Source organism: Neoarius graeffei, chromosome 8 (genome assembly GCF_027579695.1).
Source record: "Neoarius graeffei isolate fNeoGra1 chromosome 8, fNeoGra1.pri, whole genome shotgun sequence".
Lineage (NCBI taxonomy): Eukaryota > Metazoa > Chordata > Actinopteri > Siluriformes > Ariidae > Neoarius > Neoarius graeffei.
In genome coordinates, this window is record NC_083576.1 from 72,783,933 (window position 1) to 72,810,573 (window position 26,641).

General features: G+C 39.4%; 1 protein-coding gene across 1 annotated transcript in view; it reads right to left on the reverse strand.

The window, feature by feature from the left end:
- Positions 1-250: 250 nt before the first annotated feature.
- Positions 251-26,641, reverse strand: part of dock4 (dedicator of cytokinesis 4) — a 214,840-nt gene continuing 188,449 nt past the window's right edge. Inside the window, exons 43-51 of the mRNA XM_060926739.1 lie at positions 24,557-24,640; positions 24,325-24,444; positions 19,128-19,249; positions 15,363-15,483; positions 8,902-8,983; positions 7,106-7,215; positions 6,956-7,025; positions 2,235-2,296; positions 251-652 (exon numbers count right to left, since the gene is read on the reverse strand). Coding sequence (XP_060782722.1) covers positions 251-652; positions 2,235-2,296; positions 6,956-7,025; positions 7,106-7,215; positions 8,902-8,983; positions 15,363-15,483; positions 19,128-19,249; positions 24,325-24,444; positions 24,557-24,640 — 1,173 coding nt within the window. The remainder of the gene's footprint in view (positions 653-2,234; positions 2,297-6,955; positions 7,026-7,105; positions 7,216-8,901; positions 8,984-15,362; positions 15,484-19,127; positions 19,250-24,324; positions 24,445-24,556; positions 24,641-26,641) is intronic.

Here is a 26,641-nt window from a genome sequence, read left to right on the forward strand (position 1 = left end):
TGTATCTGTAACATATTCCTGCTTTCCTCATGTAATCAGTTGGGCTTGTCTAGTAGGTGAAGTCGAGGTGAATGGATTCATGGTATCATAGTGTTCAATGATGAAACATCTTCAGAACTACACGTCAAAGGCAAAGTCCAGTCACTGTGACTTCGTACTTACTACTAGACATTCACAATAACCTGGCTGAGCCGCGTAGACAGTTTCAGGTACCAGGTACGACTCGTGTGCTATGGATGAATCTGTAACTCTACAGCTGGGAGACTTTCCGTGGCGTGATCCTGTGCCGTGGTTCCGAGTTGATCCTTTGCGTGCGGCTTAGTTGTGGTTTGGCGGGCAGGTTGGTGCTGTCTGTAGCAGGTGGCACGGACAGGCTGTGGGGCAGTGGGGTGGCGCGGCGCGGGTTGTTCCTTTCGTACACGCTGTAGGGCGGCGGCGTCTTGCTGCCGCGCCGAATGGCATTGTCAACGGGCAGGACTGCAGGCATGGATGGCTCAGGTGCTGCATCGATGCCACATGTCTCAGACATACTGCAGCGACTGAGAGAGGAGATGCCACTGCTGTAGCTGCCAGAGCGGGCGGGTGAGTGGGACGCCAAGCTGCCCGTGGGCAAACCGTCAGTCGGAGAAGGGGTGAGGGGAGGAACGGAGGTCTGCTGGAGTGACAAGATGACCATTACTCTCTCAGCAATATGCTAGTAAGGATTATTTGAGGGTTTTTTTTTTTTCGCACTTAAAAAATAATAAATACATAACAATGAAATATAAATGAGATATAACAGTGCAAGGGAGGCCGAAAGCTTATGCTTATATAAAGGCCTCCCTTTATCAATTTATAACAATTTAGATAAATCAATGAAACAAAAAAATATAAATAATAAATAAATAAAACAATATGGTAAGAACACAGTACAATAAAAAAAAAATTACCGTAACTTGGGTAATCATACATGGATATAAATTAAATATGGAGTTTCCAGTAGTAAACAAGGAAACACAAACCAAATTAAAGAAATGTAGGGTTATTTATAAAATCAGCTTTAGTATGACTCTTAAATATAGCAAAAGAGGGACATAACTTTAATGTCTTATTCAAGTTGTTCCAAACCGTGGGACCCCTGTACATGATTTTTTTTGTTTTTTTGCTTGAAACTTAAATTAAAAAATTTATTGCTTGAAAGTTTGTGAACCCTTTAGAATTTTCAATATGTCTGCATAAATATGACCGAAATCACCATCAGATTTTTACACAATGGCCCTAAGCACACAAGTCGTTCTACCAAAGAATGGTTAAAGAAGAATAAAGTTAATGTTTTGGAATGGCCAAGTCAAAGTCCTGACCTTAATCCAATCGAAATGTTGTGGAAGGACCTGAAGCGAGCAGTTCATGTGAGGAAACCCACCAACATCCCAGAGTTGAAGCTGTTCTGTACAGAGGAATGGGCTAAAATTCCTCCAAGCCGGTGTGCAGGACTGATCAACAGTTACCGGAAACGTTTAGTTGCAGTTATTGCTGCACAAGGGGGTCACACCAGATACTGAAAGCAAAGGTTCACATACTTTTGCCACTCACAGATATGTAATATTGGATCATTTTCCTCAATAAATAAATGACCAAGTATAATATTTTTGTCTCATTTGTTTAACTGGGTTCTCTTTATCTACTTTTAGGACTTGTGTGAAAATCTGATGATGTTTTAGGTCATATTGATGCAGAAATATAGAAAATTCTAAAGGGTTCACAAACTTCCAAGCACCACTGTATATTCAACTCAATGTTGATATTTTATGGAAAATTCACTATATGATCATTCTACGACCCAGAATAATTTGTTGGCATATTACCCATATGTTACAAGCTTGCAGCTTCTGTTCTTTTTTTTTTTTTTGTAATTTCTCCATATGCTGTCTTCTCCATATCACCATGACTACACAAATACTTATAACGGATGTTTTAATAACAAAAGTCTGCTTGTTATTCTGTATGTCTTTGGTTGCAGGGATCCCTGTACAGGTTCCTGCCCAGGATGTATTAATCCATCCTTGTCCTCTGTGCCCTGCCTAATATGCTGTTCATTTACATTCCATCTCTGACCAGAGACAATACCCCTCCCTCTTTCTTAATTACTTACAACTTTGTGATTTTATGGTGAATCAGCCATTCGTGATATGTGTTAAATAATGTGTTTTGTGGCATCACTACCAGAGGATCCGAACTCACAGAATGATACCTACCTTTTGAGGAGACTTAGAGGTTGGCATTGGAGACAAAGACCTTATGTTCTTGCCTTGAGCTGCTGTTCAGACAAAATACACACAGAGCATTATATAACCCTGTTTCTAAAAGAAGTTGGGATGCTGTGTAAACTGGAAATAAAAACAGAACGAGATGATTTGCAAATCATGGAAACTATATCTCATCTCATCTCATTATCTCTAGCCGCTTTATCCTTCTACAGGGTCGCAGGCAAGCTGGAGCCTATCCCAGCTGACTACGGGCGAAAGGCGGGGTACACCCTGGACAAGTCGCCAGGTCATCGCAGGGCTGGAAACTATATTTCACTGAAAATAGTACAAAGACAATATATCAAATGTTGAAATTGAGAACTCTTATTGCTTATTTTGAAAAATACTGTATATGTTCAGTTTGAATTCAGTGCCAGCAAAATGTTTCAAAAAAGTTGGGACGGGGAAACAAAAGACTGGAAAAGTTGTATAATGTTGACATGATTGGGTATAAAAAGAGCATCTCAGAGAGGCGGAGTCTCTCAGAAGTAAAGACAAGGAGGGGTTCACCACTTTGTGAAAGACTGCGTGGGCAAAGAGTGCAACAATTTAAGAATAATGTTCCTCAATGTAAAACTGCAAAGAATTTGGTGATCACGGCATCTATGGTCCATAATATCATTAAAAGATTCAGAGAATCTGGAGAAATCTCTCTATGCAAGAGACAAGGCTGAAAACTGACATTGGATGCCTGTGATCTTCAGGCCCTCAGGAGACACTGCATTAAAAGCAGACACGTGCCTGTAGTGGAAATCACTGTATGGGCTCAGGAACACTTCAGAAAACCATCATCTGTGAAAACAGTTTATTACTGCATCCACAAATGCAAGTTAAAACCAGATATAAACAATATCCAGAAACACCGCCACCTTCTCTGGGCCCGAGCTCTTTTACGATGGACTGAGGTGAAGTGGAAAACTGTCCCAAGGTCTGACGAATCAAAATTAGAAATTCTTTTTAGAAATCATGGACACCACGTCCTCCAGGCTAAAGAGGAGCGGGACCGTCCGGCTTGTTATCAGTACACAGTTCAAAATCCAGCATTTGTGATGGTATGAGGGTGCATTAGTCACCTCACAGCAAGAAGGTTCCAGGTTTGAACCCAGTGGCCGGCGAGGGCCTTTCTGTGTGGAGTTTGCATGTTCTCTCCGTGTCTGCGTGGGTTTCCTCCGGGTGCTCCGGTTTCCCCCACAATCCAAAGACATGCAGTTAGGTTAACGTGGGGTGGCCTTGGGCTGAGGTGCCCTTGAGCAAGGTACCTGACCCCTGACTGCTCCCCGGGCGCTGTAGTATGGCTGCCCACTGCTCTGGGTGTGTGTGCGTGTGTTCACTGCTTCAGATGGGTTAAATGCAGAGGGTGAATTTCACTGTGCTTGAAGTGTGCATGTGACAAATAAAGGCATCGTTAATGCTGAATGATATAAACATGTTTCAGAGCAATATGCTGCCATCCAGACAAAATCTTTTTCAGGGAAGGCCTTCCTTCTTTCAGCAAGGCAATGCCAAACCACATTCTGCATGTATTACAACTGCATGGCTCTGTAGTAAAAGAGTCCGGGTGCTAAACTGGCCTGCCTGCAGTCCAGACCTGTCTCGCATTGAAAACATTTGCCGCATTAAGAAATGAAAAATACGACAAAAGAGACCCCAAACTGTTGAGCAACTGAAATTGTACATCAGGCAAGAATGGAACAACATTTCTCTTTAAAAAAAAAAACAGTAATTGGTCTCCTCAGTTCCCAAACGTTTACAGAGTGTTGTTAAAAGTAGAGGTGATATAACATGCCCCTGTCCCAATCAATCAATCGACAACTTTATTAAAGTGTCAAACTTATAGCTGGCCGCAAGTAGCCAGCTATATTGGGGACACTAGCTATAAATAAAGAAATATGAATAAAATCCGAAATATATCCTTCTATCTATAATCTTAAATATAAACAATACATTTTAAGTGTATACTATAAAATGTATACTATAAAACTTAGAAAGTAAGTCCTAACTTTGACCTGCAGAGCATGAGGCACAGCTGCCTTGTACTATAGATGCAAGATCCTTCTTTCCTATGCGTGACTTAAAGGAAGATACAGAATTTGCTTTCCTATCATTACTATCTCATTTTGACCACAAATATGGGCCAAATTATGTTTTTGTATCCAACTCTTTTGAAACGAGTTACTGGCATCAAATTCAAAATGAGCATATATTTTTCAAAAAACAGTAACGTTTCTCAGTTTCAACATTTGATCTGTTGTCTTTGTACCGTGTTTAATGAAATACAGGAGTTTCTATGATATGCAAATCATCACACTGTGTTTTTATTTTATTTATGTTTTACACAGTGCCTCAACTTTTTTTGGAATCGGGGTTGTAACATAATAACATCCATATCCCGTTAGCTCAAAGCATATACAGTACTTTAATGTTAATCTCTCGTCTTTGTTCTGCTGTTGTTCAAGTTTCATGGGCTTCTTTTGCCAAACATGCATTCAGAAAGTGAATTAAAATAATAATAATTACAATATTTTAAACAGAATAATAATGAATATATTTTACATGTGCAAATGTATTATAAATAGAAGTAAAGAGTAATAAATGAAAGCAAATCAATATGTGGTGTCACCAGTCTTTGCTTTGACCGCTATATCAGTTCTCTAAGATTTACTGCTGTGCACTTTTATAAAGAAATCATCTGGAAAGAGACTTCGGCTGTTGCAAGCGCTTCTCTTGTTTCTGCAGGTAATTCCAGACAGCATCCATTATTATTATTATTATTATTATTCTACAAAAAGTGCTCTATTATTTAATAAGTTATATTCTTCTCTGTAAAATGGACATTTTTGGGAAAATCTGTTTGGAAAGCTAAAATTTGATTTTAACACACATATTCATACACTCATTCAATTTATCAGTCCACCTGTGCAATAATATAGGTCTTAAACTATATATATATATATATATATATATATATATATATATATATATATATATATATATACACACACACACACACACACACACACACACACACACACACACAGAGTCTACCTGTAATGTGTATTTTTTCCAAGCCTCTCAATAGACCCCTTCGCAGTAAACGTCATTCATACGTAAGAGGAAATTGCGCACGCAGCCTGGACTCAAAAAAGACTCAGCGATGCCTAGTTGTTGTGTTGTCGGGTGTCAGAATCGTAGCAGTGATGGGGTTAAAATTTACAGAATTCCAGCAGGATCTCACCCATTCCAAAAAAATCGCCAACGTCTATGGCTACAAGCCATCAAACGTGTAGACTGGGATGAAAGCACCATCAAAAATGTGCGGGTTTGCAGCGCCCACTTCATCACAGGTAAGGTCAGGCTATTTATTAAATCTTTCTTTTTTATTCTTTCTAGTCTTCGTTTATTGATGTAGCAAAATACTTTGGTGACGTTTGTCTGATTAGCTGGGTCATAGTTACACAATGTAATGAATATTGTTAGCATGTTAACTTAGCTTTGCATGCAATTTTGTTTGTAGGAGAGGTCTCGCTTGACTCAAGCAGTCCAGATTTTGTGCCATCATTATTTGTGTATGCCGAAAATCACAATTTTAAAGCAAGGATGGAAAGGTAAAATTGTGTGCCCTCACTCTAAATGCCAACTTACGTTGACTGCTCTAACCTAGCTCCCGCCCCGTTCAGTTTCATTTCTGCTCTCTGCCTCTCGCTTTTTACGCAGCTCTGATTTCTCTTAGCTGCACTCTTTACACTATCATTCCTTTCATGCCATTACCTCCTGCAAATTGCTGTTTAATGTTGATATTTGCTGTTGTAGCTAAAGCCACATTGCCATCACATCACTGGCATAATTTGATTAAAACAAAATGAATATGAATGTCCCATTGTTAATCAAGTTGTACATGCCCGCACATAACAATCATATGCGTCTAAAGACTTGTAGGCACGAAGTTTTTCGTGGGTGTACACTGAAGTCTTGTCAATAAGGTACGAGTATATATCTGGCCATTGTATACCAGCGAACTTACTAACATCGTCCGTCCACTCTTTAATTAAATACGGATCCGGTAGGCGATGTCCACTTGTTAGAGTTAACTTATTTATGTAGCATTCTCAATCTTGTAATGACAATTGTTTGGCATAATCTGACAGCTCATAATGCCGGTCTATGGGCAGCGCCATTGTTTCTGAGTCCAGGCTGCGCGCGCATCCTGGCAACGGTCGGGTTGTTTACAAACATGCGAAGGGGTCTATAAGGCAATATTTCTATACTTTTTCAAGGTAGATAATGCAAATAGCCCTCTGTATTTAATCTTTCATTTGTCTAATTTTTATTTCAGTTTTATTTGTTATCTGTATGACAATTTTCTTGCTACTGTAACACATGAATTTCCCCGATGTGGGATCAATAAAGTGAATCTAATCTAATCTAATCTAATCTAATCTAATCTAATCTAATCTAATCTAATGGCATGTTTTTGGGAGTTGTGAGGAAGGTGAAGAACCCTGAGGAAACCCATATGGACACGAGGAGCAACACTACCTGCTGTGCCACCAAACATCTAAGCAAAATGTACCTAATTTATTTATTTATTTATTTTTAAATCTTGCCTAAGGCTTTTGCACATGACTGTATATTTTGATTTAATATGTTCTGAGCTGAAGCAGGGGTCATACCAGTTTCTGCTGTGGGGAAACTGGCCTCACAGCGTGGCAAACTTGCGTCTATCTGGAACGGCATCATCCTCTGCAGGCAGGACACAGAAATGGGTCATATCACATTTCACACAGCTGCTTACCTGAGAAAGGTTTATCTACTCAGCTCACCTGTGTGGGGTCCAAAGGGTTGGAGAAAACACCACTGCACAGTCGGTCTCTGGGTGAGAGACACGCATTCTCTTTCGAATGCTTGTGTTTGTCCAACGGCAGTGGAGACGCTGATGGAAGAGAATCTACAGGGAAGAGATGAGTGCTCCGAGTGTTTAAAAGGCAGGAGGAAAAGACCAAGTGACAAAACAACATCCTGTTCAGTCATCACACTGCCATACAACAACATAAGATAAACCAGAATGTCAAAGACGTAGTACTGTATCTCATCTGGCCTGCCATCAAAACAACCATGACGTCCGAAACATCAAACAGAACCGAAATGTGACGATGTGAGAGAGGACCAACCTCCACGACTAATTGTTTACAACAGGAAAATCAACAAAGCACTAAATTTTGTTCTCCAAAACATCGATCAGAACTGAATTCGCATGATAAATGAGAGCGGAGATACAATTCTAGTCAGAAGAAAAAGTGTTAAGTTGACCTGATTACTAATTTACTAGCAAAAGATTGACAATACAACGACCAAGTTTTGTGCAGAAGGTCGAGTTCTTTCAAATAAAACAATCAGAACTGAAATCCACTGAGAACTGAGGGAGGGAGGAGACACGATTTCACTGAAAATAAACAAAGCTGTAAGCAAGTTGTTTACAATAAGAAAATCAAAAGACCAAGTTTTGTTCCTCAAGGGAAGATCGACCCAAAACATCGATCAGAACTGAAATTGGGTGAGGACTGCGAGAGGAGATACAATTCGAATGAGAGGTCCAAAAATTCGTTAAGTTGACCTAATTAGAAGTTCGTTATCAAAAAATTGACAATGCAATGACCACGTTTTGTGCAGAAGGCCTAGTTCTTTCAAATAAAACAATCAGAACTGAAATCTGTTGAGAACTGAGGGAGGGAGGAGACACGATTTCACTAAAAATAAACAAAATTGTAAACAAATTGTTTACAAATTGTTTACAAATCGACCCAAAACCTCGATCAGAACTGAAATCGCGTGAGAACTGCAAGAGGAGATACAATTCTAATGAGAAGTCCCAAAACTCATTAAGTTGACCTAATTAGCAGTTCGTTAGCAAAAAATTGACAATACAATGACCAAGTGTTGTATAGAAGGTCTAGTTCTTTCAAACGAAACAATCAGAACTGAAATCCATTGAGAACTGAGAGAGGAGATACAATTTAACTGGAAATAAACAAAGTTGTAAACAAATTGTTTGCAACAGGAAAATAAAAAAAAAAAGACCAAGTTTTGTTTCTCAAGGGAAGATCTACTGTACCGAAAACATCGATCAGAACTGAAATCGGATGAGAAATGAAAGACAGGAGATACAAATCTAGTGAGAGGCCTGGAATATTCATTAATTTGGCCTAATTACTAACTGATTAGCAAAAAATTTGACAAAACAACCACCAAGTTTTGTGCCGAGTGATGAATTCTTTCAAACAGACCAATCGGAACACAAATCCATGGAGAACTGACGGAGGAGATACGATTTAACTGAATGGTGGACGACGGACAGATGATGGACACCACGCCATGGCAACAGATCATCGGCCTTATGGACAGATGGGCTAACTACCAGACCTGCCCACCTCAAAGACGAATAATAAGTAGTCCGATCGAGACGAGGGATTAAAAATGCAGCAAAAACATGCTCGGAGCTCATTATGCTAACTGACGATGACATATAAAAGATTTCGGACAGTAAAATTTAACTATAGTTTGCTATCCTGAAGCTTGATGAATCGCAGTATGGGATCTTTCCGTGCATCCATACCCTTACCTCTATTGCTTGTCGGAGCTGAGTTGTTCACGTTATGAGAGCCAGAGTGGTTCGAGCTGAGGCTTGAGGTAGACGGACTTGGCTGTAGAAAGAAAAAGAGGTCATGCCAACTATGACAACGTCATTGATAAGTCTCTGAACGCTAATTCTAGTTTTAGAAGAGCTGATAGATTCAGCAGAAGATTGTGGTATTAGATAATGGACCAGTGTTTCAATTATGCTGAAACTTCCAGCAGAGGCAAAAAAAAAAGGGTGAGCATTAACTAGGCAGCTCATTTAAACCAAACTCAATGTTCTCTTCCACTAAGAACTGGTCCTTAGCTCAAGTAATAAGAAAGTCTAATTTACAAAATTCCAAATGGACATGACTTTCCAATGTGTAAGCTTTTTGAAACCATATTATACGCCTAATACAATATACCCGTATGACCCCTTTCAGAGGATGGCGATGATGGGGTCCTTATCAAAAAGAAGTTGACTTCAAGTTCATTTTATAAAGTATACTTAAGTAAAGTTAAAGTATATTTCCTTAAGTATACTTTTGTGTACCGAGTATACTGATATCAATGTACTGACAGTATACTTGTAAGTAAACTAATCCAATACTTCTTGGGACGAAATTGGCCCACTTTTAGTTGATAAAAAGTATACTTTACGTCTAAGAGAAGTAAACTTTGAGTATACAACTAGTATTTTTTATTTTGCACTGCAAGTATACCACAAATAAACTTACAGTTAGGTCCATAAATATTTGGACAGAGACAACATTTTTCTAATTTTGGTTCTGTACATTACCACAATGAATTTTGAACAAAACAATTCAGATGCAGTTGAAGTTCAGACTTTCAGCTTTAATTCAGTGGGTTGAACAAAATGATTCCATAAAAATGTGAGGAACTAAAGCATTTTTTAAACACAATCCCTTCATTTCACGGGCTCAAAAGTAATTGGACAAATTAAATAATTGTAAATAAAATGTTCATTTCTAATACTTGGTTGAAAACCCTTTTTGGCAATGACTGCCTGAAGTCTTGAACTCATGGACATCACCAGACGCTGTGTTTCCTCCTTTTTAATGCTCTGCCAGACCTTTACTGCAGTGGTTTTCAGTTGCTGTTTGTTTGTGGGCCTTTCTGTCTGAAGTTTAGTCTTTAACAAGTGAAATGCATGCTCAATTGGGTTGAGATCAGGTGACTGACTTGGCCATTCAAGAATATTCCACTTCTTTGCTTTAATAAACTCCTGGGTTGCTTTGGCTTTATGTTTTGGGCCATTGTCCATCTGTATTATGAAACGCCGACCAATCAGTTTGGCTGGATTTGAACACACAGTATGTCTCTGAATACCTCAGAATTCATCCGGCTGCTTCTGTCCTGTGTCACATCATCAATAAACACTAGTGACCCAGTGCCACTGGCAGCCATGCATGCCCAAGCCATCACACTGCCTCCACCGTGTTTTACAGATGATGTGGTATGCTTTGGATCATGAGCTATACCACGCCTTCGCCATACTTTTTTCTTTCCATCATTCTGGTAGAGGTTGATCTTGGTTTCATCTGTCCAAAGAATGTTCTTCCAGAACTGTGCTGGCTTTTTTAGATGTTTTTTAGCAAAGTCCAATCTAGCCTTTTTATTCTTGAGGCTTATGAGTGGCTCGCACCGTGCAGTGAACCCTCTGTATTTACTTTCATGCAGTCTTCTGTTTATGGTAGATTTGGATATTGATACGCCTACCTCCTGGAGAGTGTTGTTCACTTGGTTGGCTGTTGTGAAGGGGTTTCTCTTCACCATGGAAATTATTCTGCGATCATCCACTACTGTTGTCTTCTGTGAGTGTCCAGGTCTTTTTGCACTGATGAGTTCACCAGTGCTTTCTTTCTTTCTCAGGATGTACCAAACTGTAGATTTTGCCACTCCTAATATTGTAGCAATTTCTCGGATGTGTTTTTTCTGTTTTCGCAGCTTAAGGATGGCTTGTTTCACCTGCATGGAGAGCTCCTTTGACCGCATGTTTTCTTCACAGCAAAATCTTCCAAATGCAAGCACCACACCTCAAATCAACTCCAGGCCTTTTATCTGCTTAATTGAGAATGACATAATGAAGGAATTGCTCACACCTGCCCATGAAATAGCCTTTGAGTCAATTGTCCAATTACTTTCAGTCCCTTTAAAAACAGGGTGGCACATGTTAAGGAGCTGAAACTCCTAAATCCTTCATCCAATTTTAATGTGGATACCCTCAAATGAAAGCTGAAAGTCTGGACTTTATGTCCATGTCCATTATATAATTATAACTTGAATATGTTTCAGTAAACAGGTAAAAAAAAACAAAATTTGTGTCAGTGTCCAAATATGGACCTAACTGTATATACTAATAGTTTACTAGTTCTATACTTGTCGTCCACTCTTTAGTTTACAAAAGCATACTTCATAGTGTACTGGAAATATACTATGAGTTTGCTTGTTTTATACTTCTAGTCCACTTTTTAGTTTACTAAAGTATACTTTGTAGTATACTGGAAATATACTATTGGTTTACTCGTTACACACTTCTAGTCCACTTTTTAGTTTTGAAGTATACTGCAATTACCCTTCTAGGTATACTATTAGTTTTCTAGCCCTAACCCTTAAGCACAACTACAGGGCAAGTACACTTAAACACAAGGCACTAGTACTTTATTACACTTTTGTTAAGTATATCTTGATCAAAAGTTTGTGTGAGGGGGTTGTTTTACTCTGGCTGAAACCAGTGGGGTATCAAGGGAGCACACTGGATGTTATAAGTCACTAGGAATGTCATAAGATCAATGCTATACACTGAAAACCTTTCCGGTAAACAACAATAACTTAGATCTCAATTGTCAAATTTAATTTTCATTATAGTTGTGAGGAACGTTTTTGAGACGTATACATGATGGTGTAACAGTATTTATGGGCTGTTTCACAATCATGGTTGTTTTTTGACCAACACCAACTAACTCCTGCAACTGGGTCCAGTATACGGTATATACACTGGAGCTTCTTCTACCTTATTTTACAGGGACACACCTACAGCCCGACCTACAGCACTAATGTCTCTTATAAGTTCTTATAAATATGTCTGTAAGAGTCAAATGCAGCTCAGTTTTGATCTTGTGGTCCTTTAATTTAATTCTGCTTTAATAGATTTTACTGGTTAAAGTCAGAATTGCATTTTTTTAGCACTAACTAGCTTTTACTTTGGGACGGATACAGTATTCTCATTCACAATAGAAAGATATTTAAGTGGAAGTTACTTATTTTTGTAAACTAAGTGCCTCAGACGGGGTCCTTTATCTGTCAAAAATGTCCTCTCTGGAAATCACTCGCCCTATGATGAGGTTGTAAATGATTTAAAAAAAAAAAATTGTCTCTTTTGAAGCAGAATACTTCGTTGTTGCACAGTAAAAAAACAAAAAACAACCAGGAAACAGATGTGAGTCCCTTTTGCAGCAGAGCTTTACATGTGGTTGAAATGTGAGTTTGTCAAAAAGTGTTCTGTCCGGAAAACCACAAGGATTATGGTCACCGCTTCAGTTCTTATTACAGTTACCACTATGTACAGTATCTTGTAAAAGTCATTTATTGTGACACAAACAATAATTAAGATGGGGAAAAAAAAAACAGAAAATCTGGAGTGTGCATAGGTATTCACCCCCCCAAAAAAAGTCAATACTTTGTTGAGCCACCTTTTGCTGCAATCACAGCTACAAGTCTCTTGGGGTATGTCTCTATTAGCTTAGCACATCTAGCCACTGGGATTGTTGTCCATTCCTCAAGGTAAAACTACTCCAACTCCTTCATGTTAGATGGGTTGGGTTGGTGTCCAGCAATCTTCAAGTTATGCCACAGATTCTCAATTGGATTGAGGTCTGGGTTTTGATTAGGCCATCCCAAGACATTTAAATATTTCCCTTTAAACTACTCCAGTGTAGCTTTAGCAGTATGTTTAGGGTCATTGTCCTGCTCGAACATGAACCTTCGTCCCAGTCTCAAACCTCTGGCTGACTCAAACAGGTTTTAGTGCCATCCATCTTTCCTTCAGTTGACCAGCTTTCCTGTCCCTGCAGATAAAAAACATCCCCACAGCATGATGCTGCCACCACCATGCTTCACTGTAGGAATGGTGTTCTCAGGGTGTTGGGTTTGCGCCACGCATGGCATTTCCCATGATGGCCAAAAAGATTAATTTTAGTCTCATTTGACCAGAGAATCTTCTTCCATGTGTTTGGGGAGTCTGCCACATACTGTTGGGCAAACTCCAAACGTGTTTTCTTAAGCACTTACTTTTTTTCTTTCCACTCTTCCATAAATCCCCACTCTGTTGAGTGTACAGCTTAAAGTGGTCCTATGAACAGATACTCCCATCTCCACTGTGGATCTTTGCAGTTCCTTCAGTGTTCTCTTTGGTGTCTTTGTTGCATCTCTGATTAATGCCCTCCTTGCCTGGTCTGTGAGTTTTGGTGGGCGGCCTTCTCTTGTCAGGTTTGTAGTGGTGCCATAGTCTTTCCATTTTGCTATAATGGATTTAATGGTGCTCCATGGGATATTCAAAGTTTGGGATATTTTTTATAACCCAACCCTGATCTATACTTCTCCACAACTTTGTCTCTGACCTGTTTGGAGGCTCCTTGGTTTTCATGTTGCTTGCTTAGTAGTGTTGCAGAGTCAGGGTCCTTCCAGAACAGGCTGATTTATACAGACATCATGTGACACTTTGATTGCATACAGGTGGCTCTTAATCAACTAATTATTTGACTTCTGAAGTGAATTGGTTGGACCAGCTCTTATTTAGGGGTCTCATACGAAAGGGGGTGAATACTTATGCACACTTCAGATTTCTGTTTTTTTCATCTTAATTATTGTTTGTGTCACAATAAAACAACAGTTTGCACCTTTAAAGTGGTAGGCATGTTGTGTAAATCAAATGGTGCTAACCCTCCAAAAATCCATTTTAATTCCAGCTTGTAATGCAACAAAACAGGACAAACACTTTTGCAAGACACTGTAAAAATATCGCTGCACAGTACTTGAACATTTGCACTTAAAATCACATCCATTTCAACATTTTTTCACTTTGTATACTTTATTTTTGTGAACTATAAGAAAGTGGGTCAGTTTTAGAAATACTCTATATGCCGTCTTCACGCCACAAGTAACACGCTCTGAAATTTTGCGCAGTTCATTTCCATCTCAAAAGGTAATTTTTGGCAGCAGAGAAACACAAAAATCAGGTTTGATTTTTGGACTATTGTGGACCTGAAAAGTTTACCCGGATTGTGAAACAGCCCATATGAATGAAGTTTGCTACTTTTCATCACTGGTTATAAGAAAAAATGACACTGAGGAAATGCTAGAAGTGGGTGTTATGGTTTATATCAGATATATCATCGGCAGCCATCGCACGAAGTCCATGACGAGTGCATGGGTCGCAACATTCAGGTCCAATTCAAGCATTTCCTTCGATGGCTTTCTAGCCCGATCCTAGAGCAGCAGACGCAATGGCAAGTTGGACAGACATAGGCTTTTGCCAATGGAGCTCCTGCAGTGACCTTTCTCCTGGCTCTTTTTGCGTTGGCCTCATTGTTGAGCCTTTTCTCTCCTACTTCAAGTGCTTCACTGCAAGCGGCCTTCCAGACACTACGTTCTGCTGCAAGACGTTCCCAGTCGTCCACTGGAAGACCGATCGCAAGCATGTCTCTTTTGCAGACGTCTCGAAAGCGTAGCTTTGGTCTTCCGACAGCCCTCGACCCAAGTTCCAGCTCTCCAGACAGGAGATCCTTGGGGATGCGACCATCCTCCATTTGCCAGACATGGCCCAGTCATCTCATCCTATGTTGTCTGAGGAGGGTATACATTGAGGGGATGCCTGCTCTATCAAGTACTGCGCTGTTGGGGACCTTGTCTGTCCACGAGATGGATAGAATGCGGCGTAAACACCTCATGTAGAAGGAGTGCAAGCATTTCATCTGACAAGCCCAGGACTTGCTGCAGTATAGCAGGGTACTCACGATGCAAGCGCAATAGACAGCGACTTTGGTGGTAGTGGTAAGCTTCTTATTCTCCCACACCCGAGGGGAGAGCTTGGCCATGCTGGTTGCAGCATTTCCAATTCTTTTACCAAGCTGAGCATCGAGAGAGACGTTGTGTATATATATGTGTGTATGTATGTATGTACAGTATATATAATATAAAATTGCACAACCATATCCACAGATCAACATTTTTGAAATTCTTCAATTCCCTGTTGAACAAATTTTGCGTTTTGAAGTGACATCATCTAGCATTAGCGTATGGAGTTTTTAAAATCATTAAAATTGTATGGCCACTGATTTCTGTTTAGCATCTCCAGTTAACTGCTGACTGATGAAGGTCAATTGACGGACAGAATTTTTTTTTTTTTTAAATCCCTGATAACTCTAGAAATCTTGCAACACACACCTGCATGTTGAAGACTTCATCCGAGCTCTCTGACTGGCCTGTGATGTTGCTGACGTCGTTGGAGGCCTGTGATGACAGTGAGGATGACGAATAGCGATTGACAGCCGGGTAACTGAGGGGACTAGAACAGGAGAGACACATAAGACCCGATGCTAATGGACCGGACTTTATACTCTCAGAAAAAGGGTACTAAACTGTACCATTCCTTGTTGCTGGAGGCGTACCCTTAAAGATGCATATTTTATCCCTTTAGTATTTATCCTTTACCTAGAAACATACATGTACAGTAATCAACATTTAAGGCTTTATTCTAAAAACTCATTATGGTTCATTTATGTACATAAAGTCATTTTTAAAAAGGTACACATTTAACATTCCAGGTAAAAAAAAAAAAAAAAAAAACACATTAAAGCAACAAAAGCTGCACCCTTTAGGGTAGCGCCCCAGCAACAAGTAAAGGTACAATTGAGTACGATGTTTTCACAAAGTGTAGCTGTTCATCTTTATAACGTGATTCAATTTAAGACTATAACTTTTGAGCCTCGAAGTTGATGAGCTTGGGTGAATTTTATAACGAACAGGACAAATCATGATTAGAAACCACATTTATACCGTACTTTAGAGATGATTTTCAAGACTTGACAGCATCGTCGCAAGCTCTGGAGCATGAGCATCACCAATATTTACAAGAAATATTCTATATTTCGACCCATCTGTCATGAACAATACCTGTTGGAGTATAATATCAGTGGAATTACGCATTAGTGCCCAGGTGTCCGATGCCCGTACAAACCAGCAGCGACATGGGAAAGATTTATTTTCCAGGACCATCTGTGTCGTAAACTGTGTAACAGTACAAGTTTGATGCACTAATGGGAAGAACTGAGTTTGTAATGATGGCTTTGAAAATGGCAAAAAACAGGCCAAATCCGTGTGACACTCTCTTTCTGTTGTACTCGATAAAAAAACATTAACGGCCTTGTAAAGTCTAATACTTTATAAGAACCATTAGTTTTGGCTTCATGGTTTTGTTAATTAGGATTTGTTAACAAAGAAATTTTATTTACATAGATATCAGCCTGCTTAGTAGCCTGCACTGTTTTACATTTATAAATGAGGTGGCAGTGTTAGAAGTCTTAATTGAGCCTCGTCTTCTGTGGGATTGGACCATATGGGCTAGCCTTCGTGTCCTATGCGAATCAGTGAGCTTTCGACACCTATGACCCTGTCGCTGGTTCACTGGTTGTCCTTCCTTGGACCACTTTTGGTAGGTACTAACCACTGCATACCGGGAACACCCCACAAGATGTGCCATTTTGGAGATGCTCAGACCCAGTCATCTCGCCATCACAATCTGGCCCTTGTCAAAGTCACTCAGATCTTTACACTTGCCCATTTTTCCTGCTTCCAACACATCAACTTCGAGAACTGACTGTTCTCTTGCTGCCTAATAAATCCCACCCCTTGACAGGTGCCATAGTCATGAGATAATTAATGTTATTCACTTCACCTGTCAGTGGTCATAATATTAAGGCTGATCGGTGTGTGTGTGTTTATTTTTTAACAGTTATTCCACGAAATCGAGTCGTACGTGACCTGATAGCCGATGAGTCGGCTATAAGCCATGTACGACGAGATTGAGTGGAATAATGGTGATGATACACGGGGCAACTTTTTGGGCAATGTTGCCGAGCAATGTTGCTGGGCAATTGCGTTTTGACTCTTTTCTATTGAGATTGGGCAACATTGTTTCTTTCTGAATGGTTTTGATAATCTCTGGCAACTTTTTGAGATAAGCCAATCAGAACGCGAGTATCGAGTCATGTGACCTCCGGTGAGGTTCAGATCAGAAATTTCAAACAAATATGGCGGCCGCTCAGTGTCAGTGGAGTGAAGAGCTGGAGAGACTCCTCATCTGTTTTTACGCCGGTAAGTTATTTTAATATTCTATATGGAGGAATTTACCTCACCAAAGCTCTAAAAAACAACAGACAGCTTGATTAAATGGTTACAGCAAAAATTAAGACATCGATTTTTTTTAGCTAACTGTAAACTGCCGTTGCTAACTGTTGTTGCCCATTGTTAGTTGCCCTGAAAAGTTGCCCTGTGTCTCACCTAGTTGCCCGTTGCCAGCAACATTGCTCGGCAACATTGCCCAAAAAGTTGCCCCGTGTATCATCACCATAACTGTTTTATTCTATCCACATTCACTGGATTTTGAGAAACAGCATTTTTATTTTTAATTTTTGCAAATTCGATAAATAAAAACTTTATACAACACGACCAATGAAATCATTTCTGCTTAGAATGTAAACAAACCGGCAAAATGACAGGAGCAATTTGTGAAAAATGCTATAATAATAATTCTTGAAAAATAAAAAAAGGTACGTTCTTACCATCAAATACTTTTATTCCATATTTTGTTGCTTTGTTTTTTGTATTTTGGGGTTTTCTTCTTCTTTTGGGCTTTTTTTGGCGGTTGGTGAACCAACTTAAAGGTGCATTACCACCAGCGACTGGTCTGGAGTGTGGAACAGGATATGTTGGGATTTTTTCAAAACTTTTTTTTATATATAAAGTTGACCCTGGGCGGCATGGTGGTGTAGTGGTTAGCGCTGTCGCCTCACAGCAAGAAGGTCCTGGGTTCGAGCCCCGTGGCTGGCGAGGGCCTTTCTGTGTGGAGTTTGCATGTTCTCCCCGTGTCCGTGTGGGTTTCCTCCGGGTGCTCCGGTTTCCCCCACAGTCCAAAGACATGCAGGTTAGGTTAACTGGTGACTCTAAATTGACCGTAGGTGTGAATGTGAGTGTGAATGGTTGTCTGTGTCTATGTGTCAGCCCTGTGATGACCTGGCGACTTGTCCAGGGTGTACCCCGCCTTTCGCCCGTAGTCAGCTGGGATAGGCTCCAGCTTGCCTGTGACCCTGTAGAACAGGATAAAGCGGCTACAGATAATGAAAGAGAGAGAGAGAAGTTGACCCTAATATTGTCATTTTTATTTTAACAAGGGGAGACCCTCGAAAAACCATCAGTTTTCAGGCCTCCCCTGCATGTCTTGTATTTGTTATATTTTGTTAAGCCAATTTTGTTCTTGTATGTGCAATAAATAAAAAAACAAAAAACTTTTTTTTTTTTAGCTATTTCTGTTTCATTTAAATACTTGATAATTTTTGGGGTTTTGTTTTTGAGTAGAGTTTTTATTTCGTCCTCGGTTGGTTCAGCAACACGCTCCGCCATTTTGTTTTTCTCTACTCACAGTATATGAGCTGATAGCCTCGTAGTAAAGTAGCCAATCAGAGCGCACGATTGCTCATATCCAGTGAATGCGGATAGAATATTCTATCCTCGGTATAATTTTTATGTGAGGGCTGGGATATGTCTGCGATGAAACTGTTTGATGTCAGGCTGTTTTTGGAAGGCTGTTTGAGCACCCTGAAGAATTTCATAAATTAGTGTCTATCCTTGAGGGTAATAAATATGTTTATTAAAAATAACTTGTCCTTGTAAATATGAAACAGTAACCTGATTTCAGTCCCTGTCCCATTCCCTTGATATCTTATTTAAACTTCACAAACACCATCAGGAACATCTCTAACCAGGTTAAAAAAAAAGTTAAGTTCATTATCCGTTTGTCCCAAAAGTTGATCATCCCAGACACGTTTGCTGTTAGAAACGTGTTTGAGTTTTGTACCTCAAGCTATAAGGCTAATGTCACAAACAAATGAGTCAAGCCTGAGCTTCATTGTCAGACATGATATGAACACACACCTGCGTCGCGCCACTATTCGTCCTCCGTCTGGACTGATGGTGTTCGGGACAGGAGTCCTGCAGGTTCGAGGACTGCCATTGGCAAAGTGCAGAGGGCTGACACGCACATACGCAGGAAACTCCTGTGGCTGCATAGAGGTAAATGAGGCCATGTTGCTCATCTCACTAGTTCTTACATATATGTGAAATATATATATATGTGAAATATATATATATATATATATATATATATATATATATATATATATATATATACATACATACAGTGCTCAGCGTAAATGAGTCCACCCCGTTTGAAAAGTAACATTTTAAACAATATCTCAGTGAACACAAACAATTTCCAAAATGTTTACAAGACAAAGTTTAATATAACATCTGTTTAACTTATAACGTGAACGTAAGGTTAATAATATTACTTAGATTACACATTTTTTTTAGTTTTACTCAAATTAGGGTGGTGCAAAAATGAGTACACCCCACAACAAAAACTACTACATCTAGTACTTTGTATGGCCTCCATGATTTTTAACGACAGCACCAAGTCTTCTCGGCATGGAATGAACAAGTTGGCGACATTTTGCAACATGAATCTTTTTCCATTCTTCAACAATGACCTCTTTTAGTGACTGGATGCTGGATGGAGAGTGATGCTCAACTTGTCTCTTCAGAATTCCCCGTAGGTGTTCGATTGGGTTCAGATCAGGAGACATACTTGGCCACTGAATCACTTTCACCCTGTTCTTCTTCAGAAATCCAACAGTGGCCTTAGATATGTGTTTAGTCATGTTGGAAAAATGCACAACGACCAAGGGCATGGAGTGATGGTAGCATCTTCTCTTTCAGTATAGAGCAATACATCTGTGAATTCATGATGCCATCAATGAATCAATGCCAACAATCAGCTCCCCGACACCAGCAGCACTCATGCAGCCCCACATAAGGACACTGCCACTACCATGTTTCACTGTAGGCACCAGGCATTTTTCTTTGTATTCCTCACCTTTGCGATGCCATACAGTTTTGAAGCCATCAGTTCCAAAAACGTTTATCTTGGTCTCATCACTCCAGAGTATAGAGTCCCAGTAGTCTTCATCTTTGTCAGCATGGGCCCTGGCAAACTCTAGGCGGGCTTTTTTGTGCCTGGGCTTTAGGAGAGGCTTCTTTTGTGGACGGCATCCATGCATGCCATTCCTCTGCAGTGTACGCCGTATTGTGTCACGGGAAATAGTCATCCCAGTTTGGCTTTCAATTTCTTTAGATAACTGCAGTGAACTTGCATGCCGATTTTCTTCAACCCTTCTCATCAGAAGACGCTCCTGTCGAGGTGTTAACTTCCGTGGACGACCTGGACGTCTCTGTGAGATGGTTGCAGTTCCATCTTTCTTAAATTTTTGTACCACTTTTGCTATAGTATTCTGACTGATAAATAAAGCTTTGCTGATCTTCTTGTAGCCTTCACCTTTGTGGTGTAAAGAAATTATTTTTGGGGGGGAATTCTGAAGAGACAAGTTGAGCATCACTCTCCATCCAGCATCCAGTCACTAAAAGAGGTCATTGTTGAAGAATGGAAAAAGATTGATGTTGCAAAATGTCGCCAACTTGTTCATTCCATGCCTAGAAGACTTGGTGCTGTCATTAAAAATCATGGAGGCCATACAAAGTACTAGATGTAGTAGTTTTTGTTGTGGGGTGTACTCATTTTTGCACCACCCTAATTTGAGTAAAACTGAAAAATGTGTAATCTAAGTTATATTATTAACCTTACTTTCCCGTTATAAGTTAAACAGATGTTATATTAAACTTTGTCTTGTAAACATTTTGGAAATTGTTTGTGTTCATTGAGATATTGTTTAAAATGTTACTTTTCAAAGGGGGTGTACTCATTTATGCTGAGCACTGTATATATATATATATATATATATATATATATATATATATATATATATATACACACACACACACACATATATATATATATATATATATATATATATATATATATATATATATATATACTGTATATATATATGGGTCTGTCTCAGAAACTGGGTACTGTGGGGGTACCCCACTAAATATACTCACAGTCAATAAACTATACGGTTTTGAATGGTGATGTTGGTTTTAATTTGAAATAAAATGATGAAAGAAATAATACAGATAAAACTAAATCTTTGATGTGAATACTCTATTCAGAATTTGGCAAAAATTCTGCAAATTTGTGGAAAAATGGCGGCTTGATCTGGGACATGATAAACGGTTGACTACACCGCATTCCCTTAAAAAGGTTGTAGTCCACTGAAAAGTCTACAGCTATCACTAATTGTATTTTAAGTTGTAACTTTTTATACACCTAAGGATTGGTGCGCTCACAGAATAATCATAACTGTAATAAAACATCATGCAAAATATTTGATCACCGTTGTAACTCCATTTTCCGCATACCCAAAACCAATACGATCGTGTGTTTTGATCTAAACGGAAAGCCTCAGGGTCAAGGTCACGACCTCACCAAAAGTAGTAACTTAAAATCACTACACCATATAAAAATTTAGTTATAAATCTGTGATTTTGTTTTTTAAAACGAAAGCTGAAAGTTAGGTATAGAATATGTTTCTTACAGAATATGTTACGATGGTAGCTGGTCTTGTATGAATTTCTGAGCTATAAAATGAGTTGTGGTCTATTTTTTACCGTAGCGTGTTATTTGTGTGCGGGGAAGGACACACATTAACAATTTGCATGTGTAGAATGGAATTTTCCACTCCAACAGTTAGAAGTTGATCGTGCTTCCATTTGCGGTCTTTCTGTTACGCAAGTGATCTGTTTGGACGTCATCGCTGAAAAGGTAAGTTTTGACAGTTTTATTTTGTTTTAGTTTTGCAGTATAAGGCAATAGAATGTTTCTTTTTCATCTTACTTTCATATTTCGTAGTGTTTGCGTATTTTTGGCCAATATTTTGCAACCGTGGTCAATTTAGATCGAACTTTTGATAGAATCTATGGCCAGTCATTTTGCCCTGCCCCCGCCTCGCGCTCCGTCCGGTGCGGTAGTGATGTCCCATTGCTCGCACGCTGCAGCAGAGACCCGCGCAACCTTCAGCCGGTACAGTCGCTGTTCTTTTACCACCACCGTTATTCTCATCTTTCCGGTGTGTTCTTGATTTTTCCATTGTGTCCTATTTCGCCAAATCAAATACCCAAAATGTATCATATTATTCATATTTAAGTGAATAATCAATTCAGTCATCATAACTTGGCATTTTTAACCCAAACAATCAAAAAGAGGAAATTTATTCAATATTTTCACTCATCTGTGAAGGAGGGGCTTTAATTCTTCATGATGTAGTTATTTTATACAACCCCGATTCCAAAAAAGTTGGGACAAAGTACAAATTGTAAATAAAAACGGAATGCAATAATTTACAAATCTCAAACTGATATTGTGTTCACAATAGAATATAGACAACATATCAAATGTCAAAAGTGAGACATTTTGAAATTTCATGCCAAATATTGGCTCATTTGAAATTTCATGACAGCAACACATCTCAAAAAAGTTGGGACAGGGGCAATAAGAGGCTGCAAAAGTTAAAGGTACAAAAAAGGAACAGCTGGAGGACCAAATTGCAACTCATTAGGTCAATTGGCAATAGGTCATTAACATGACTGGGTATAAAAAGAGCATCTTGGAGTGGCAGCGGCTCTCAGAAGTAAAGATGGGAAGAGGATCATCAATCCCCCTAATTCTGCGCTGACAAATAGTGGAGCAATATCAGAAAGGAGTTCGACAGTGTAAAATTGCAAAGAGTTTGAACATATCATCATCTACAGTGCATAATATCATCAAAAGATTCAGAGAATCTGGAAGAATCTCTGTGCGTAAGGGTCAAGGCCGGAAAACCATACTGGGTGCCCGTGATCTTCGGGCCCTTAGACGGCACTGCATCACATACAGGCATGCTTCTGTATTGGAAATCACAAAATGGGCTCAGGAATATTTCCAGAGAACATTATCTGTGAACACAATTCACCGTGCCATCCGCCGTTGCCAGCTAAAACTCTATAGTTCAAAGAAGAAGCCGTATCTAAACGTGATCCAGAAGCGCACACGTCTTCTCTGGGCCAAGGCTCATTTAAAATGGACTGTGGCAAAGTGGAAAACTGTTCTGTGGTCAGACGAATCAAAATTTGAAGTTCTTTATGGAAATCAGGGACGCCGTGTCATTCGGACTAAAGAGGAGAAGGACGACCCAAGTTGTTATCAGCGCTCAGTTCAGAAGCCTGCATCTCTGATGGTATGGGGTTGCATTAGTGCGTGTGGCATGGGCAGCTTACACATCTGGAAAGACACCATCAATGCTGAAAGGTATATCCAGGTTCTAGAGCAACATATGCTCCCATCCAGATGACGTCTCTTTCAGGGAAGACCTTGCATTTTCCAACATGACAATGCCAACCCACATACTGCATCAATTACAGCATCATGGCTGCGTAGAAGAAGGGTCCGGGTACTGAACTGGCCAGCCTGCAGTCCAGATCTTTCACCCATAGAAAACATTTGGCGCATCATAAAACGGAAGATACGACAAAAAAGACCTAAGACAGTTGAGCAACTAGAATCCTACATTAGACAAGAATGGGTTAACATTCCTATCCCTAAACTTGAGCAACTTGTCTCCTCAGTCCCCAGACGTTTACAGACTGTTGTAAAGAGAAAAGGGGATGTCTCACAGTGGGAAACATGGCCTTGTCCCAACTTTTTTGAGATGTGGTGTTGTCATGAAATTTAAAATCACCTAATTTTTTCTCTTTAAATGATACATTTTCTCAGTTTAAACATTTGATATGTCATCTATGTTCTATTCTGAATAAAATTTGGAATTTTGAAACTTCCACATCATTGCATTCCGTTTTTATTTACAATTTGTACTTTGTCCCAACTTTTTTGGAATCGGGGTTGTATGTAAATCAATTTTACAAAAACATTTGAATTGTAATCAAAAAAAATTTCCACAGTGGAGGCCAGATAAAGCAAGATGCTATCTTTATTCTTATTAAACATGACAAAAGAAACATTGAGTGTTAGGTAAATGCAAAAAAAAAAAAAAAGTAAAATTAGAAAATTTATTTTTTGACCATAATGTCCCAAATGAGAGACCAGTTTCTGAGACGGACCCATATATTTGTCGAGACTGACCTGTATGCCCAGACTGGATCGCATCACATGGAACTGGTCGATGAGTTTTTTGTGCAGCGGACGCATGTCCTGTGGAACGAATTTCTCATGTACAGCCAAACCGTACTCCAGAATATGTGCCTGCAGTATGGAGTAGGTAGATGTGTGTTTGAATCAAGACAAAATCAAACGCATGGTTAACCACCTTTTTCTATCAAAGTGCATGGAATTGCTTTTGTATAGCTAACATTACCTGCTCAAACATGAGCTCTCGGAGACGGGTGATCTTATCTCCATCCTCCGGATGATTGGAAATGTAATCTTTTGCAAAGAACGCCTAGGGGTAGGGAAAAAAACAAAAAAAAAAACATGTGAAATGCTGCAAATACACTTTAGTGAAAAGAAAGCCGAGTGTGGAAAGAGTAGAGTCAGCAAGTCAAAAAGTTACATCAATATTTACTTGGTGAAAGTTTATTTCTAAAGTTTATTAGGTGTTTTACAGCCCAAAACATGAATTACAACATGATATAATGTGGTTATATCATATTATCAGACACTGGCACTGGATTTACTCACTCGAGCCAAATCATACAAGAAAAATGGGGCTTAAGTGAACGTTAACTGAATAGCACTTATGGTAAGACTTGCATCTGATATGTGCAATTTGAATATTAAATCACCCCTGTGCACATTTAACTCCTCTCTTAAGACAACCATGTGGCATAATCATGTTTCATAATAAACATGCACAACAATGCTAATGTTTATGACTTGTAAGGCCTGATCTCCAGAAGGCCACTGATGCGTACGCGCTCAGTGTATACAGCAGATCTGTAAGTCTCAACCCTCTGTGGTGCATGCTGGGAGTCTTTCTGACAGCACTTCCCTTTTAATTGCTTCAGACAAGCACATGATAGGCTGACGTGCTGTTGCCTGGCAACTGTCTAATACTCTATCGCCTGAGAGAGGGTAAAGTATAGTCATTAAATATCCACGGCAGACTTTTACAGGTTTCACCCACACGCAGCAAACATAAGCTTCACTTTCATCCATTTAGCCTGCAAAGTCTTCTTGTCAAATACGCTAAAGTGCAAATGAGTATGTATAACCTCATCACCACACAGCACAAAAGGCTCGACTCATTATTACCTCACCCGGGACGGAGTCCACCAGGGGGCGAGGTATTATTTTCAGTGTAGTTTCTTTGTTTTTTTTGTTAACGATATTACGGGAAAACGGCTGGATCAATCTTCATGAAACTTTCAAGATAGATGGGCGTTGGTCTCAAATAGAACCTCTAACATTTTGAGGGTCATCCGGTCAAGATCACCATAAAGGTCAAAATCGTTTTTGTTGTGGCTACTGCCTCATATCGAGGCGCTAGCCACTACGTCATCGTGCTGTAAGAATGTAAGAGTGTAACAGTCACGCACTGGGCATGCGCATACACGTGTGCCAATTAAAATGGCCGGTGAGTGTATATAATTCGGTTCACCATTCGAAATAAATGGACTAGGCTAAAGAAATCGCTTTCAGACATGTTTATGCTTATTACAGAAGGAAAGTGCGTTCCACTGAGCTCTAGCGCCGCGCCATTTCCGGGAAATAAGAGTTTGGGTCATGGCGACAGCGTGTGTATGTCAGCCTCGGTTCGGAGGTTTCAGTTTCGAAAACTGTAAGAGGTAAGAGTCGAATAATATAAAGTACAGACACTTGGTATATTTTACTTCTCTGATTTTTAAATTGTTCATTTTTGGATAACACTTCATTTTTGTGGCGACTGCCTCATAGAGTAAATATATATGCTATATTTACTGTATGGACATGAGATCAGAAAAATATTTATTTATAAGCAGTAGCCACATGGACCCATAGGGTACCTTTTTTTTTTCGCGATATCTTCCTTCATATTCATCATAAGTGCTACCGGGCGAGGTTTGTTTTGCCTGGCATCGTTTGTTTTTAACTGTACTCAAGTGATACTTATTCAAGAACACAATTCCTTAGATTAGCTCATTACAATGAGAAAATGGCAAATCTGATTTCTCTATCAGCATTTCTATGTATGGCGGCAATTTCATTCCAGTGTCTGTGCTGGAATTCTAACACAAGCTCACCTCATTTTACTTAATGAGGTATTGATGAGGTGATCGCCTGCACCAAATCTTATTTAACGAGGAAAAGTATGAAAACCGCTGCTGTGGTCGTCACAGTCCTCTTGCAATAGGATGAGTTTGGATGGCAAAAACAGTACTAGTATTTCCTTCAATTTAATTGGAATATAAAATATCTATTCATCGTGCTGAAAGAGTTAAAAAGAAAAGTATTGAGTGAGAAA